The sequence below is a fragment of the Acyrthosiphon pisum genome, chromosome A1, assembly GCF_005508785.2.
Source record: "Acyrthosiphon pisum isolate AL4f chromosome A1, pea_aphid_22Mar2018_4r6ur, whole genome shotgun sequence".
Classification (NCBI taxonomy): domain Eukaryota; kingdom Metazoa; phylum Arthropoda; class Insecta; order Hemiptera; family Aphididae; genus Acyrthosiphon; species Acyrthosiphon pisum.
Genome location: NC_042494.1, coordinates 150,107,577 through 150,127,876, shown reverse-complemented (window position 1 = coordinate 150,127,876; position 20,300 = coordinate 150,107,577). Strand labels below are relative to the sequence as shown.

Genomic DNA, 20,300 nt, shown 5'->3' with positions numbered 1-20,300 from the left:
TTAAAAATGCTCATAACTCATTTAATAACTGCAATATATTGTAAAAAAAACTTCCAACAAAACACAGATAATCTTCTTACCATCAAGTTTCATAATAGATCGATTCACTCTAATTGTTAAGCTAACGGTATAAAACGTGAACTGCTGAGCGTAAATTTGCTATGTTACGTGTTTGTAAGACGGAGACAACAAATGCGTGTGTGGCGTCCTCTTAAACATTTAAAACAAGGATCCACATAAGTAGGTTATTCTGTAACCAAAAAATCTAAAAAATATAAAAACGCAATTCAACTTACCGGCTACCGTATTAATAATAACAATATAATGATCATATAAAATATCCTATATAGGGTGACAGACCGTCTCCGTTCAAAATTGTTTTTCGTGTACGATAATAGTATATTATTGAATTCAAATTTAAAACCATCCTTTACAGTGACTTACTTGTAACCTATTATACAGAAGAGCGACACCCACTTACCATTTTTTTTTTTATTGATTTTAAGCATAGGAAACTATAGCTATTAATTATTATTAGCATTGTGTAGATGGTTACGGTTGGTTGAGGAACATATGTGTATGTGGAGCAAGGATTCGTCACTAAAAACCCGGGTAAATTTGGATGATATGTTGTCTCTAAAAAAAAAACCGATTTCGTTGAAAACATGGTCTGTTAATATTCCCGTTTGGCGTTTTCCATTATTTATTTTTGGTTTTTCACAATTATTTAGAAAATTACTGTAATTTACTCCAAAATACCAACTAAATACAATTATTTATCTTAAACCAACATCAAAGTTGGAGAATGATGCATTTTTACTCTAATAGGTGACGAAAGGCACAAAAAAAAATTAATTTTATAATTTATTGGAATATAACAGTATAATACATAATAACTGTAGAGCAAATAAGTCGGTACAATATACATTAAGATATCTATAATAAATAATAATACATCCTTAAATATCGCTCAGGTCAGTATCCAAGAATTGAACACATTTTTCCTATGAAAACTAACACCTAATTAATTTATCATCAATTTAAAAATGACAAAATTACGTTATTTAAAATATTGTTCATACGTTAAAACGTTGTTACGATAATCGTCCAATTTATTCAGTAATATATTATGATTTTAATAATAGAACTTTTTTAAGCGTATTATAAATATTTTTAATTAATGAGCGGTATATATGCCGAGATATTTTTAAATTATATTTTACACACGCATAATAGCAAAAAATAAACTGCACGTGACTTCACGTTCTACTGATAAGGTTTATAGAAAAATTAATTGACTGCTATAATTTAAACATTGTAAAATTTACATTTAATGTTTATAGGTAGAAATGATAAATATTAAGTACAAAAATGATTATAAGAATAGTTATTAAAGTCAGAGATTTCTTATGAGAGAAATATCAACAGATATTGAGGACTGAGGTATACCCATACCTATATATATTATATAAGTAGATTACACATAAAGTCGTAATACCTATGGAATCTCAATGTCGGTGTTGTACTATAATTGTACTTATAGGTAGATCTAAATCCTTATTGATACTTATGAACGCGCATTTATATAGTAGATGCAATGATAAGTTTATTGTTTAAAACATTGTATTTTATTATTTTGTTGGTACAAAAGTAATATAGATATATAGGAAAATATTCATAAAATAAATAGAGTAATTAACGATTTAATTTGTAAAATAATAATTACAATTATTTCGGATAATTACCTACTACTTGTTTCTCTGTTTCACATAAAATATTTTACGAAATGATATTTTACACAATACTCTACAATCTTAACGTTGTATCAGTGGGTATAAAGTGTTGTTTCCAATATTTCTTATTTTTTTTTTTTTATGGATTTACGACAGAGCATGATTGTATCTCTAACAGGATTTTGTGAGGTGACCCTAGGTTAAGTTAATCACATTAATTCTAGTATTTTTTTTTGGTGTTTAGATCAATGGTAGATAAAAAATGTATATTAAGTACACACGAAAACATTATACAGTGAACAATTTTAGCGGTGCCTTGCCAGAGTATTTGTGCTTAAACAATATATATGTAGATATATACGAGTACACTTTACAGTATACACAACACGAATAAAATATTTAAGTGATGATAATTATAACAAAATATTATACGTTTAGGGAAAATTTAAACGATAATTTGTTGTTATTGAGGTATAGTCAGTTTGTGTGCATAGTAAATACACTATATAACATCGCGTTTTTAATTATATAAAGTACCAGCTATACCTTAATAACATAACGTAGATACCTATTACCTATTATCATTTATTATAAATACTGGTGTTTATAATCAATGTTATTATTAATACAAAATATAGTTCATTAAAAAAAACCCCGATTTCTATCGACTTATATTTTAGATATCTGTACAACTGTATGTCATAACGTATTTTATGCAGTTTTATTGATATCAAACGGTTACCAAATAATTTAAAATTTAAATGTCATGGACATGTTCCCTTTCTGCAGTAAAGTGAAATTTCCAAACACTATATTTAGCGTTTGGATGGTCGGATTTGACTCCTTTCTACAGTAAACGATGTATTTACGCGTGCTTAACGAAAAATGATAATAAAATCAAAATTGATAAAAATGGACTTGTCCCGTTTCTGCAGTTAGCGATTCAAATGTATAAAACTATTAAATTCATCGAACTTTGTCAGCAGTAATATTGTATAGTTAATATTTTGGCCACTACAAATATTTAAAGAATGTAATTAAGAAATTTGTTTTACGGTGTCTATATATTAAAAAATAGTAATGCAAGTTTCATAAAAATCGATGATTGATGGTTCCGCCTAAAATTGGAATGGACCCGACCACGAGTATTCTTAGTATTTGATAGGTTATTTTTCTAAAACCGTGTCCATGAAAAGATGAAAATATTTAGTCGTAAAGCTTATTCAAAGGAAAATATTTTGCCATAAAATAATAATAATAATACGCTTTTATCTTAAGCTTAATTTAGAATAGGTACCCTACTACAAATATTAAGGATGGCACCTATCTGAAACCGTTTAATTTTCTTTAAAATTTGACTCTGCAAACAACTAGATACATCTTTATATTTGGCTGCAATGAATAGCACGCGCGATTAGTGTCCCCGGAGCTTGACGATATGTAATAATATCGTAAAAAAAATAAGTAATGTATCGGTGACGCGAGTTTGGCGTGTGTTTTTCCATATACGCTCACGCGTACATTTGCTTGTATAGGTACGTAGTGCTCATGTGTGTGTGTGTGCGTGTGTGTGTGTGTGTGTGTGTGTGTGTGTGTGTGTGTGTGTGTGTGTGCGCGTGCGTGTGTGTGTGTGTGTGTGTGTGTGTGTGTGAGTATATGATTGTTGTGCGGAGAACCAGTTTATTTGCGAGACGGAAGACGCATTCCTGTAGGAGGTGTTTTACAAGTGAAAGAGTTTTCTTGTACTAATTAAAAACCTATTAAAATAATGCTCAATTCTCACGCGGTCAGTATATATAACAATAAATAATGTGTCGCCGCGACTCGCGGGATGGAACAGAAGAACAATTTTTCGAGAGAAGTATAAAAAAAAAAGAAAAGAAAAAACGGCTGCGGTCTGAGATGTTAAGTTTTTTCACTCCAAAGCGAAAACGCATTCTCAGTCATAAGGTCATTCCCGACGTCGCCGGCGGTTTATGTGTTTTACGCGCGGCGAACTTAAAGAAAATAATATTATACTATATAGACTCTATGTTATAGATTGAGGAGAGCGAGAAAAAGAAATTCCTACGATATATCGCTATTATATACTTCTCCTATAAGTAAGTCTTCTCAATACTGCAGTTAAAGGTCACTAATCGCTCTGAATGTATAGGTGCAACTTTGTATACACTGTAGTTTGTCTGTGCACTTATCGAACGCCGCTCCCCCTTCAATTTACCAATTGTCGAAAAGTTCCAAAATATAGTATCAAAACATTGTACGTTGTATAAACTATATTTTATTATGTGTCCGTACTTTATTGATATAACGTTAAAATTTAAATCAAAACTTTTTAGCGACTCACCTTTGGTCGACGTCTGATGAGCGTTGTTGAGTTTTTGATCGCTGTTCAACGCCCTGGAAAAGTGTTCGTCCACCACGTTGGCGACGTCGCCAGTATAGTGGGTGAACACCACGCAATTTACAGACACGTATTGCGCGTGTGCGGCGGTACGCCTGTCCCCGCGCGTTCTTGAGTCGTCTTGCACGTTGTCCTCGTCCTCATCCATTTCGGTGCGAACATCTACAAAAAAAATACCAAGTACTAAAAAACATAAATAAAAACAGTCTTTGAGAGCAGAAAAAATAAAACTTTTTAAATCCATCATCATAATCTGTTCATTACGTCTCATTTTCCGTTTTCATCTTAATTCTGTTAACTACACGAACAACAAGGAAAAAAACAGTTTAAAACTATCCCTCTTTTGAATACATTACCACCTCGTTAAGTCACCGTGGACTGAATTACAATTCGGTATAAAACTTCTGAAAAAGGACGATTTATGTACCACAATTTTGCATTGTATATTATAAAATAATGTTTATTAAGACGTCTCTGTGTTCTGTAAGGCGACAAAGCAGATTAATCTCAATATCACGAGGATAAAGCATCCTTGGGCACGTTAATTGAAGAGGATGCTTTAGGGCGATGAATATTGTCTTTTGTGAACGCTTCTAAGTATTTTAAGGATATTTAAACATCATGCTTTGTTTAAGAGCTGAATTATACGGCTGTAAATATTTTTAAAAAACTACAAAACATCCTGAAACTTTAAACTGTTTTCAAAAATATACGCTTAAATTATTTTAAGGTATGCATTTATAAATTATAAAATATTAATATTTTAATACTTTTAGTTAATTGAATAGTAGCTAGGTCCTATATGATCGGTTATAAATTATTATATTAATAAGATAGTAGCATATGTTATGTAAACTAATCACTAATGTATAAAATAATATAAAATACTAAAGTTATCATCAGGTATATTTTATGTAAATATATAATTACGTTACAGTATTTATATAAACCTTAAGGATACGCGTTTTATGAAAATATAAATTGCATTCAATTGACACCTATACTTGAAGCCTCATATTATTATCTTTTGTGTGAGTTTTATGTGATATATGGAACGGGGCTGCAGGTGTTATATAGTTACTAAAGCAATGTGTAGAAACTGCTAAGACAATCGATATGCATGACTTGTTGGGATATCGGAGTTGTGCACAACTGCACAAGGTATGTTTAATCGCAATAACGCATACATTATTCTTTTTCTGTATGCGTGAACTTCTTGATGAGATAATAGTTTCTATTATTTTAACAGTTATGAAAAATACAAACAGCTCGAACACAGAAATGATATAGTGATTGATTTCTCGGGATATAATAAATGTATATTAAATAATTTATAGGTACATTATACATTTTAGATTTTTTTATTGAGTCGTTAAAAATCGATAAACGTTTTATAATCAAACTAGTCTGTAATAGAGTGATTTTAAGTATGTACATATTGTTATTACAGTGCATTCATTATTTTGATAGTTAACACAAGGCATTGTTTATTTGAAAACCTTAAGATTTAGTTACACAGATCTGAAACATTAAAGCCTGTCATATTTCACTCTTGTTGGCCTTTCAAGTTTGTTGGTGAACTGACATTCGACTTTTGATTTTTTAATCGCAGCTTACGTACATATTTTATTCAACCTTTTTATACGTACAATTATACAACGATTTGTAGTTTGTACACAGTAAAGCACCATTATTCACATGTAATGCGGGACTTCAAAATGTGTACAAAAGTTAATTATTATTAATGCTTTTATACTATATTATTACCGTCTCTGGATGTGTCTTCTTCTTTGTGTACTACCGAAACACTATTGGCAGTGGCCGGTGAGGATGCGGGGCTGGCGATGCCACCAACAGGGCCCACGCTGGATGCTCCGGATCCGACGCTGCTGTGGTGTGAGTCTGTATGATCTGCAATTGTTGTCCATCTATTCGCCGGAGAGTCTCCGCCGCCAATCGGTGAAGATGTGGACGCTTGTTGGTGCGATTCCAACGCTCTTAACTGTAAACAAATGCATAATATTAATAATACAATGTTATGTATTATATATTATATATTACAATGATTGATAATGTATAATATTAAACGCCAAGAGGTGCCGCTAAATATTACAGCTGGACGACCTTGATCGTAATAGGATTTAGATGTGGTTTTTGGGAGGTGAAAGGTGGTATTGAAAATACACGTTTTGAGAACATTTCAAATTTTAAACCGTTTTGGTACGCGCATATGCAATACAAGTTACTTAGGTAGTAACGCCAATATTGTACTACAGATTTAGATAACCATTTGTATATAAATAATAGTTTTTGTATGAAGCATATAGTCTTTTCTAATTATTGAATTGAGTAGGTAAGTTGAAATTTGTAATTGCTGTATAATATTATGTACACACTTTCTAGATATTATTATCAGTATCACGTTAAAGTTGTTGTGTGTCTTGAATAATGGTTTTTTCACATGGTAATTGCTAAACGGTTATACACCCGCACGGCACGCGTATTTATATACACGGATAGACACTGAAGTATCGTTTATTAGGATCACCAAATATAATATACAGACCTTCTTCAAAGGTAAGATCCTATGTTTAACTTAATTAAATACTGTTAACCACACAAAATATCTTATATCTACAGTAAAATGTATTATTGGATTCAATATGAGATTGAGATATTAAAATCGTATTTATTATTTACCCATAGATAGTTTAATAGGTAATAATTTTGTTCGCAATCATAAACCCAATACCTTAGACGTCGTGTAGACGTGTTGATTGGATTAAATACGACTATCCACCGCTGCGGCTTAGCCTTTTAGACTAATGACGGACGACGGTCAATTAATATTAGTTATTATTATTACACAACGCAAGTCGAACTAGTGCTGAGAAACCGGTTGAGTGTAAAGGACACGCAGATGAAAAAAAAAGTAGTAGCCTAAACTTTTTTCTTCCGAAAAACATCAATTGTCTTATCATCATATTGCCTTTCGTATAATATAACAGTCCATTGTAGAAAAAAGAAATAAAGAAAAAAAGAAAAAAAGAATAATAAAAGAATGAAAAAAACCTAAACAAGAATAAATTGTAAGATGGACCAGATACAGTATAGGAATGCGGAGTCGGGCCGGACTTAAAAGAGCATTCCTCGTGTCCCGGCACACACCGGCTGCCTCTGATGACCATAAATCAACATGGATACATACCCGTATATACCTATAACACAGTATTTGTACGTACACTAAACTTTACAGCGCGCGGTAATTTTTATACTTTTTTTTGTACAAATAGTTTTTTTTTTTCATCTCTCCCATACACCGGGTACCGTTATACGATAACACAACGATATTATAATGTACCTACCTACATGATTTGAAATATGATTTTCCCCGTTTTATAAGGGAACAGTCGATAATTTCCACGAGCACGGTATTATTATTATTATTATGACAATGAGTATATAATATGTCTCTGTTCGGTTTTTTTTTTTTTAACAGGGGCGCCGCCACGGCACGGTAGCGCAGAGATATGGAATCCCACTCATCTCAGCCATTCCAATTTGTTCATTAGGCTTGGTCCATATAAAAATATTTCAAATGTTTCTTTCGTGTAGATCGCATTATATGCATGCGATATTTATTTCGCGTCCACTCGTTGCGTTCTCCTTGCAGTATACGCCAGAGAAATATTTTCACACGGCCTTTAGAAATATATCGAACTCCCAAGGAATAGAACCAAATAAATAATAATGAACTTGGCTATTCTTTATATTGAAACACGGTAAAGGTATAAAATAAAATACTCCGATAACTGCAAATTAAGTTAATTGCAACTAAAGGTATTATTTTTTATGGGCCGCGCCCATGTTAAGTAAATAATATTATTCTATATTATGGTCAATATAGTAATAGTATAGTAAATAAAATTATAAATAACCAATAGACATAAATATATATTAGAAATTATTATTATTCAGACTGCAAGTGTCAAAAAAAAATATATCAACAAATATATATATTAATATGTGATGATCATCATGTAGGTAATCGTCTGATAAATAAATAGTATAAATTATTAGGTGCATAATATAAACCATGTGACAGTATTTTAAATTAAATTGTCTATATAATTAATGTACCACACAATATGTTGGTTAGAGCACCCAGGGTAGGTATAGGGAGACAAACCAGGCCGTACCATATTTTCTTTAACACTTTTTGTTTATAATCAAAAGTTAAAATCATTATATTATCATGACTAATAAGTGATAATAACTTCTAAATATTCTAATTATTTTTTTCACATAAAATTTCTGTTAAATTTGTCTACTTATATCTGCTTCAGATCTAATAAATAACTTTGTGTAACGTATTTTATAATTTATATAATATATTTAACCCAATAAAAATATATAAATCAATGCCAATGGTTACTAAAATAATTTTAAATTGAAATTACTTAACAGGTACTATAGCTATTTGATCATAGACCATATTTGGTAAAAATTCTTTACAACCATGATTTATCTGTATTAGGTACCTACATACAAAACTTATATTTCCATAAAATTTTTAAGCACCTACTAACACCTTATTATTTAGTATACCTACCTATTTACAAAGTTCAGCATAAATAACAAAATTTATTGTATCTATTCTTGAAGTAGTGACTTACGTATTTTCCAAATCAGTACATATAATTTCAATTTTAAACTTTAATACTTCATAGAAAGATAATTTGTATTAAACTTTAGGATAATGGAAATGATAATGTATAATATTATTATAATTAAGATATAATATAGATACCTATATTTAAAACTTGAAAATGGTATAATATTAAGTACTTATAGTACTTACCGAAATTGCATTTAAAATTTATATAATTTATGAACGTATTCTAAAATATTACTTAATTACGCAATTGAATAGTTAATTAATAGTAATAAGAATTTTATTTGAAAATTTTAATTAATTAATTAATATCCAAATACATATAAGTTAATACATAATATTAGTCATGGACTAACTAGAATATATTAATTTTTTTTATGAGGTGAACTATTTTTTATGTCAAGTACCTAACTATCAATACATTAAAACAAAACATAATTTTTCAAAACAATCACGTATCGAGAAGGTTGTCAACATAATACGGCAATACGCGCGCGTGTCGTATAAATTTGCCTTTAGCAATAATATTAGGTATCCTGTTTCTCTAACATTCTACAACCGTCACCGACACAATTTAGCGAACATATTTTATTGTATAAACTTTTTTTTTGTTTTTATTTCCACCCTAAATATGTTCTCATCATCGCATTAATGTATTATAAATTACTTAATTAAGTAATAAACTAGTTTTAAAATTTATTTGAAAATATGTAATGTAGATACGTATAAATAACTTACGAGAACGTACATTTATTGTCTCTGTCTAGTGTCTTACAAGTGGATAACATACAAATTTCATTTCAGCAATTGAGATTCGTCAGTTTTAATATTAAATATTAAATATAGAGTGAATGACTAATTCTTTGTTATCAAACTTAAATAAACAAAACAGGTTAGGTTAGGCCAATGTTTTATACTTAGTAACAGTGCTCGAATTGGGGAGGGGGGAGTGCGTAGGGGGACGGAGCTACCCTACTATTTTTATTTTTTTTTTGTGTACCCCTAATATTTTTTGTATGGTCTGTGTTGAATAATTGCGCCCTTGGAACGTAGTTTTTAAATCGTTAGATTGAGCTCCTCTACTTAATTTTTCCCAATTCGAACACTGCTTAGTAACTATTCTAAATATTAAGATTAAAATGTAAATACAAAATTAAAGACAGATATATTAGGAAATATAGTTACATTTTTAAGCTATTTTCGCGGTCATTATATTAAAAATATTAATTTACTTACCTACCAACCCACCTACCTATACCTAAATTATAATATCTAATATTTTTATATTTTACACATCTTTCAAGTTCAATAATATCTATGTTCAATTTTCAATCTATACACAGAAAGGGGTCATTATGAAAAAATTTTCGATCACTCCTAAATCTTGATGTCTTCTATAAATAAGTCCAGCTATAATACATGAAATGTATCTGAAATAGGTATATATAGATCTCACTACGCTCATGAGCAGAATCCTAAGTAAAAATATGAAGCAGGTATCACAATAGTGATGTAAATAGGTAGGTAGGTAGGTAGAAAGTAGGTACTTCGTTATTCTATGTTATATTCAATGTAATTAATAATTAGTAATTACATACAAAGAAGTGTACACTCTGTACTTATATAATATATAATATTATAACAAACATGGCATATACTTTATTCTTAACGAACCCAAATTGGTATTTAATATAATAAAGTATTAAGGTTTCTACCTATAATTAACAACTGATTTTAAACAGATTTTTTAATTCAATGTTAGCATTTAAAAAAATTCTAATATTAATAACATGACAATTTTTTTTTTAATTTTTCAAAAATGTAGGTATGCTCCTAATTCAGAATAGTATTAAAATATTACTGGTAAAATAACTCATTCAAATATTTTATTGATTTACCTTAAAGGTACTTGTGGTGATATGTGACTTTTATGAAATAATACCTTATAAATATAAATATAAATATAAACATATGAACATTGAACAATGAAAATGTATAATGATAAATTTGCCAAATTTGGTTTGTAAGTAAAAAGTATTAGTATTAAACTAATAATTATAATATAATATAAATTAAAATGATAAATAATATTAATATCTAATTTAAACTTAATAAAAATATTATTAAAAAAATATAAGTACTAATAAATATTGTTTTACCTACTATACCTATAGTGTGTATGGTACAATGGCATTTGGATTTTGATATTAATTGTCACTAGCACGTATTTTTGTTGAAGGATAATTATAGCCCTAACAGATATCAAATTTAATCAACAGACATTAACTAGCATCTTTCTCTCTCTATATCTGTGTTGGATTTGAAAAGACAAGTTTTCCAAAACAACCGGTTCCCAGTTTATATGCGACAGTAAATGAGTTCCTACCTACATCGAAAATAGGTAATGATCAACCAAGAAAACGATTTTATAAAGCGCGCTAAATGCGCTAAACGCGTGCTCAACTAAACCCATAAAGAAGTAGAAATCATGTACATACGATATATATACTTATAATTATTATTATATCGCAGTTGATTAGATCTGTGTGTTTACTGTCAAGACGTGTTTGAAATATAATAATAATGTACCTTACCACTTCATATATTATACTGATCAACTGCAGCGAGAACACGTGCTACAATGCTCCACGGTTATTATTGAGGAGAATTTTAAAAGTTCAACTGCAGTATTAATTACTTCTTAGTCAAAGTCTTGTATAATAAAATATTTTTCAAGCACTACGAGGCCGTTAGTTTATGAATATAAAAGCCATCATGTTTTATTAGATTTTTAAACCTGCAGGGGCAATTACCAATAAACGTATACTATACCTAAGTAGTATGCTGTCCTTGTATAAATTGATATTAATAATTTCGAATAATCAAAATTGATTTATCAAGTATATTATACTGTGCAACACACCCTAAATAGGTGTGTGAATTCAACCAAGGCTGGACTGGATAAGGCCCGACCCTGAGAGGTGCTCAAACAGGGATTTCGAGATTTACGATAGACATTTTTGTTCATAGATGGTTGTTATTGGTTACAGAAAAAATGATTAGTAGAAATAAATATTTTGTTTGTATATAAATGGTGGCTATTAGTGAATCGGGCGGGGGTGGTAAAAGCATCCATCAAATCATCACGTTTATAGTTTCGTATAAATAAATTATATCATGAAACAAATATGAGAGTTGAATGTATATTGTTATCCGATTTTGTAAAAAATTTCAAATTGTTCTTTGAGATAACAGGAAAGTTTAAGAAGTTGTTTGAACTACGTTCGGTTTATACCAATACAGTGCTATATTATATCCAATTCACCACAAATGAATTGTCCTTCTTGGTCGATTTAGTTCGCAATACATCGCAAATTTGCCTGTAAACTCAGGTAGGTAGGTACACCAAACCTAAGATATATCCATAGACATATAAAACAACTAGATAGCCGACTGTATATTACATTGCCATAAGAATGTTGAAGTCGCGCCGCCATATGCCAACAGGGCAATATTTCCATAATAACTTAATAGATAAGACACTGATATCTGATAATAAATCAATATAATATATCAATAATATCAATCATGCGATTTTGTAAACATTGCCCAGTTGGCATATGGCGGTTGACTTCAATATTATCCTGTAGTCGGCTATCTAGTTGTTTTATATGTCTATGGATATATCTTAAGTATATACCCTTGTCCTTTATATAATCTATACTTTGTATTTTTTCACGGGTAAAATCGGGTTACACAACAACAATTGGATGCTGATTCATCCGAAGATAATAGCCACAAAAAACGACTGGACGGTTTTCAATAAAAGTAATATCAATAGATTACTTGAGACTTGGAGGGTGTTTATAGCTTGATTTTTCAACTCATATATAGGCTATAGATAGCTGAAGGGTAGCTGACACATGATTTTTTTCAACTTACGAAAAAATAAGACATTTTTCGTTTATTTAAATGGTTGCAATTGGTTGCATATTATGCTAAATATTAATATTATAATTAGATGAACTATAGTATTTTCATTTTGTACAAATATATGAACAAAAAATACAAATAGTCGGGACAACGTCGGGTGCGACATCTATATAAATATATAATCCTATTATGTCACATTACATTATTTATGTGCCAATGTCCTATACGATATAATCGTATCACATATAAGGCAGTAATTCACCTGCTCAAAACCCAGCCAAAAGCAGTGGCCTACTGTCATCTAGAACCAACCAAAAATAACCAAAATACCTATTTAATACCTAAGCAGTAAGCAACATAGATAATGATTTAAACGATCAATTCTTGTTCTTATCTTACAAAAATATTCTAAAATGAATACACTACAAATAAAATAGCTAGGTATTGTTTTTGCAATAAAATAAGTACTTGACACCTTCCGGAATCCGGAACATCCTTAATGTCTTTCAAAGAACACTTTCGCAACGATAAAAATATATGTAATTATAGGTACACGATTTCAATATAACAAGAAGAGTAGTTTTTCAAAAATTGTTTGATGACAGCAATATTAATGTTTTCCATTTTATTATTTGCAATGGCTAATGGAAATTGTGTATATGTATTTATCAGTTAAATACAATGAATACTTTATACAAAAAAAAAAAAATGAAATACGTAGCTACGTAGGTACTAACGGTACCTACATATCAGAAAAAGTTTAAATTTGTTATGAGTTTATGACACGTGCAGTATAATATTTAGTATTATTTACTAGGTACCCAAATGACAAATATAGAATATAGAATAGTAAAACAGACTATTGGTAGTAAAATGTTTGTATAAAATTATCCAGATACTATCTCAAATCTCAATATAATATATATACCTAATAATTATTGAAAAATAATCAACTTGTAAAGCTGCAGTTAGGTACAAGTAGAATACTATCGGAATAACCATATTGATTAGATAAAACTGTACTATATAACCTATGGTATAGTACAAGTTACTAAAGAACTTTTAGTGAACGCACATCCACTTGACTATATCGAACATGTTAAGACGTTAAGTACATCTTAAGATGAAATTTTCCGAGGAATTTTCTTTGATAAAGGAAAAGTTAAAAAATAATACTAACAATAATAAAACTACGTTAGTTAAGATATTTATTATTTAGTAGAAGTTGTTAAATCTTTACTGAGACACGCTGATAAATAATATAATATACTGTATAGTGTATACATTTAGTAATGAGACTCAAATTTACAAAATATAATACTATAACAATGTATTCTCAAAATTGAAATATCGTATTGTGTACCTACTGTGGTTTAAATTAAAATCTCGATTAAAATTTTATCAATTACTATGTTATTCCTAACAAGTATAAGTACTGATTTTTTTTATATTATTTGATTTATTATTATAGGAAACAATATTTAATATTTATTTTATTTATTTCTAAGAATAAAATTTCTAGTAATTATCAGAGTAAATATTGTATTGTATTGTACAAAAATATTAAACTTATCCACCTTTGTTAACAATTTGCTGATACTAATATTAACATACTTATGGAATTGACTAAACATTTAGCATGTTTTACACATTATATACAGAATAGAGGACAATACAATACAAATTTAAACACTTGAACCAAACATAGTTATACAATTATATCATAGGTACTAGATAGTAGATACTTATAATATATTATTTTATTTTACCCATTAATAGTTATTTTTTATTTGTTCAAAATGCCAGCATGTAATTTGTCTTTCAGTTGAAGAAATAGGTATTAATAATAATAGCATAAATAATTTATACTTTTTATAGTAGATTTAACTCCATAAAGGTTATATAGCTAAAGCCTAAAAGTACCCATGTGTTCTTCTATAAATACAATATTATTACTATAGTTAGATAAACGAAAAAACGAAAATAGACGAAAATAGATATATAAATGTTGTTTTAAAATTGTGTTATATAAAATATATACTATACCTAGTACCTACACTATATTTTTTTAACGAGAGTCTGAGAAGTTTGAGATTTACAAAAAAAAATTATGTTTCATTAGAAATTTGGATTTTTTTATATTTATTAAGTAAGTGCTTCAAAATACAAATTTGGAATTCATAAAACTTGTAAATTTTAATTCTTTTTTATATTTACATAGTTCAAGAAACTATATCACTGTTCAGTGAAAAACATAAAAAAAAATGTGGAGTTATGCTATAGGGATAATAAACGTATATATTTATCTATGCAGGACCTGCGTTAAATTATAGTATAAAAACAGTACCTATATTATACATAATACAAAATACAAATACTACCTATATCTAAAAAAAAATATCATGACATTGCCAATATTTATTATTATTTGTAAAATTATTGGTTAATACTTATTAGTTATTACTTACTAAGTTGTTACGTATTAGTTACCTATTACTTATTTAATACCATTGTACATTTTTATGCGTTTTAAGTAGGTATAGTGATCGGTAGTAATTGATCGAACTGTTTGATTTTAGAACCGAACCGAAAAGCCAATATTCGGTGTTAAATTAGGTTTAAACAAACTGATAATTGAGATTATATTCGAACCGAACCAAATGCCTACATTATAATAATTACTTTCGGTATATTTGTAGCTATATTTATTTATACTCGATTTATTTTTTATTTTTAAAACTAAATATTAACTTTTTAATAAGATGCAGTTATGTAAAAGAAATGAAAACAATAAAAATGAATTACGCACATTAAGAGGATGCCACCGCCCACCCGCTGTGTTGTCTCCGGCTTACAAACATTTTATGTTATTATTTTTAATATAAGAGTAAATTTACCTATTATCAAGCTTAAAAGTAAGAACTAAGAATATTATCGGTTTAATTTTTCGATATTTTAATTTTTAAGCGGGATATGAGTATGTGAAGTATAACGATTTAAAAATGCTCATATCTTACTTTGAAATTTAAATAAAGAAAAATATGTCATTAAACAACAGATAGGTAATGTACTTACCTTTAAGTTAGATAATATGGGTCAATTCGCTCTAATATTAAAAAAACAACATACAATTGGAACTATACTTAACGTAAATTTGCTACGGTATATGTTTTTAAGATGGCGACAATACATTAAACTGCTTAACAACATTTTTATTTTTTTCAGATTTGATATAGGTACCTATGGATAATGGACAAAAAAGCTCGCATAAATATGAATGGTTCAATTCGGTTCAAGTTTAAATAATTACAAGTACGATTTGGGTTTGGTTTTCCCTAATCAGGGTGCAGAACATCACTATAATTTTAGGCGTAAACAGGGGTTAGTATAAAAAGGGATGGGTGTGCCTGTGGGCCTTTGAAGAATTTTTTTTTTATATATCAATCAATAATCATGCTTTAACCACAATTCTTATAATATCCAGGTTAAATAAAAATGTAACTAAATTAGATACGGATTTAGAGCTATTTTTACTTATTTTACTTTAGTAAATGTTTGTAAGAGTCTGTAATAAAGAACGAAATAAACTATTGAATAATTTATTTAATTACACTCATTATAGTATGACGTGAATAAGTTCGCAATGAGAATTAATGAAAATCGAGTGTTGGGTAATACGATTTTTACAAACAAATAGGCGCCAATGAAAAATAATTTATTGATGAATAGGTACAGAAAAAACATTTGGTTGATCCGTCCCTGAGCCTAACTGCCTAAACACATAATTACCTAAATAAACACTCATCAGTCTATGCATACAATAATATAATATTATTTATATTATTATTATACTCTCGCAATACATAGGTACTCAAACACAAAAAAGAGTATTGTTCGGTGTCGGATAAACATAATATTAGCAAGGTGGGTGAAGTGGCTGGCTAACCTAACCTGCAGCCTGGTGGGTGGGTACTATTAAAATCTAAAAGTATTATCTTTTACATTTTTGGTTGTCTCGAGGAAAAATATTGGCCGGGGATAAAATTATGACAAGGACCGTTTGTCCGCTTACGGCATTTTTATGCAGGGACCAATATTGTCCGTATACCGTATTATCTATATCTGATATGGCAGTGTTTTTGAAGTATATGATACTCAAGACTTGGTACCTATAAATATTATAAGTTAACTAGGTACCTATATAAATCAGAAGAGGTTCCGGGGATGTTTGGTTATATGCAAGATACTATAAAGACTTTTGATTAACTTACATGTATTATTTTTTGATTGTATTTTCTCTCCTATACATTTGCAAATTGTACTTAACATAATATTATAACTATTTATAAGAATCCTAATTTGTATTCTTTTATACATCAAAAATAGGATCTGTTTATTAAATTGGATTATAGTTTATGTGAATATAGACACACTAGGCTTGAATTTTAAATTAGGAAAATTATAGCCACAATGATTTTATCGACGACCTATATGTAACGAATAGGAATGGGATACCCGCATATACAATGAGTCATGGATACGATTGAACTGAGTACCTACCTCACCAGATATCTATTCTAAAAATACCTAACTTTTTTTACACATTGATTTTATCGAGGATTTTATCGTTGAATGGTATACCATATTATTATATATAGGCATGAATCAGTAAAACACAATTGAGTATTGGGCATAATACGATTGAGCATAAGTAATATACATCTTTAGCAACAAGATTGAGAATAGAATATTTTATGCGACGTTGGCGAAATTTTGTTATTTTTATTTTCACGTATCATTATACCAATTATTAACGTACCAAACTTAAACGAGCCGCGAGCCGAGTCTAGCTTTAATGACAATGTTATCGATTAATAAATTAGTTCTGGAGCGATAAATATTACTTTTATCTTGACCATTATAGACTCGATTAAAAATTAAGCGTTTTAAACATTTAGCATTGGCATTTGGCAGGGCTCCTACAAGATTCAATTAATAAGATGCCCCCACAAAATAATTATCTTTTGTAATAAGTTTGTCAATCCTATATGGGCCCCCACAACCCTAAATCCGGCCCTGAGCATTGGTGGAAAATATAAGATAAGTGAAATAAGTAAGAATAGTTATAATGTTCGATTACGTATAGTCGTGTTAGGCGCGATAAAAAGTTTGAGGTTTTTTTTAATTTGGATATAAATAATTTAACAATAATTTTATCGTAAACTTTTAACTCCTACCTACCATATTTTAAATTGTTATAATTATTTAAATTAATATTTTTTGTTTAATATAGTTCAAAATTTAAAATTTCAACATCGCAGAGTTTTCATAGGTACTATAGGTTTTCTTCGCTGTATTTCTGAATCGTTCGATAGCTGATATCTTCTATGGATAGGTATGCCGACAAATTTGCTCAATAATGTCATAAAAAAAGTGTTCAATCGTATGGTAACCACAGGAATGCAGGATAGTATTTAATAAATCGTTAATTCCGTTAAAGTACCTAACCAAAATATTATATTAATATGCATAAAAAAATTAACCATTGATAAACAAATACAGACATATGTAGATATATTATGAATGATCAATTTATTGGATGGTAAGCAAAATATTTATTGAAGGAAGTGAGTATTGACTATTCAGTGTTGGTATGGAATATTTGGCCCCGGGGCCCAAAGTTGTCTTAATCCGGGCATCGGGGCATTTGGGGTATAATTTCTACGAAAAGGACCACCCCTAAGTATGGTATTAAAGGCGCCCACAGATATAATCTAAATCTAGCATTGTGACCCTGCAGTCATACAGATGTATATAGGTAAGCGACAGTAATATTGAGACGTGACTTACCCGATCATATTGGTGGGTGAACGGCGGGAAGTGATGATGCGGCGCCCTAGTCGGCGGAGCGGCCGTGCCCGAAGACCTCTGGTACAAATACGGATAATACGCCTGATACATAACCTCTGTGCAGCTCATAGTCCGCACTCGACGCGCGCCCGACACATTTATTTACAATATCGCGTATGGATCGAAAACGGTTCCAACAAGCACACACGACGACCACAGAGTAATGAGTACCTATTATAAGTATTATTATAATACGACGATATTATCGAACTGCACTCGAATCAAAAATGAAAACGAAAAAACCCGCGAGTACCCACGAAGCGTAAATATAATATATTTTACATTGGTGTAATTATGCGGATCACAATATTATTATATTTCACCTGCGTCTGCAGGTTATTGCATTTTGACCGCGGCGGCGGCGGTGGCGACAACAACCACGTGAAATCCGTAAAAATCGCTAACTTCAATTAATCGTAAAAAACAGAACAGATAATTAATACGGCGATTGTTTAAAGCGATTTCGTTCGACACAAACAAATGTAATAAAATTGATGCTTAAAAAATCACAACGACGACAAGATACACGGATATACGCGGTGCGCAAGTGCGTACATCTGAGCGTGAGCGCGGGGACTGCGGTCTGCGGCGACGGTCGACGTCGCGGAGAGTTTGGTCGCCTCGTGCGGCGCCCGCGTACCGTCGCCGCCGCCGCCGTCGGAAAGGCTTGGTTAACCGGCGTCCCCCGACACGCCCACCGAGCCGACCAATCGCTGTCGACGGTCCATGTTCGTCCGCTTTTCGGAGAGTCCGGTCGACCGGACCCGTAGGGTACAGGCAAGGTCGCCGCGCAACCCTCCGCCATGCACCCGCGCCACACCGCCACAACGATCGCAGAGGATTAAATATTATAATATTATCATTGCATTAAAATATTAAATATCCGCGTTAGAATTTATCATATTATCCTGAAATCATAGAGTATCGCAGAATATTTCTAAAATTTAAAATTATAAAAAGGTACCTATCATAGGCGCAAATAGGGGGGGGGGGCTTTAGGGGCTAAGCCCTCCCAAAAATGTCAATAGCCCCCCAAACATTCCATACATTTTGTTTTAAGCTTATTCAATATTATAACAAAGTAAGGCTTTAGCCCCCCCCCCCCAAATCCCAAACGTTATTTGCGCCTATGATTCTATGCACAGCGAATTACACCCAAAAGGAGTTAATTAATCACAATTATTTGTTTGGCTATTCAGCTAGTAATATTATATAATTGAAAAATAAACCAATGAACATAAAATGGTTCATGTAATTAATAATTTATTATATGAATACAAAACAAATACATAGTTATTAGTTATAATAAAAAGTGCAAAATAGTAATAATACAATACAAATTCATATATTATTTATATAAATATGAGGTCTCCTACCAGATAACCACGCATCTTCTACCGAAATGTGATAATAATAGTTTTATTTAAAAAATTCATAATAGGTACAGTGCAACAATATCATACTAGAACAGCCATGGAGGAATACAGAGCTCACAAGTCAGCCGCGGATTAACACAATCGTCCATCTTTGTGGAAAGGGACAAAGCGTTTCTTCGTCCAGTTGTTCAGCTGAAGTGGAAGTTAGCGAGTGAACAAGCGGACGAAGAAACGCTTTGTTCGTTTCCACATAGATGGACGTTTGCGTT

General features: G+C 30.4%; 1 protein-coding gene across 1 annotated transcript in view; it reads right to left on the bottom strand.

Moving 5' to 3' along the window:
• LOC100570322 (protein vestigial) overlaps positions 1 to 19,261 on the bottom strand; it is a 43,564-nt gene extending 24,303 nt beyond the window's left edge. Inside the window, exons 1-3 of the mRNA XM_003242557.4 lie at positions 18,596 to 19,261; positions 5,905 to 6,139; positions 4,081 to 4,299 (exon numbers count right to left, since the gene is read on the bottom strand). Of these exons, the coding sequence (XP_003242605.1) occupies positions 4,081 to 4,299; positions 5,905 to 6,139; positions 18,596 to 18,724 (583 nt within the window). The 5' untranslated portion in view covers positions 18,725 to 19,261. The remainder of the gene's footprint in view (positions 1 to 4,080; positions 4,300 to 5,904; positions 6,140 to 18,595) is intronic.
• Between the last annotated feature and the right edge of the window lie 1,039 nt (positions 19,262 to 20,300).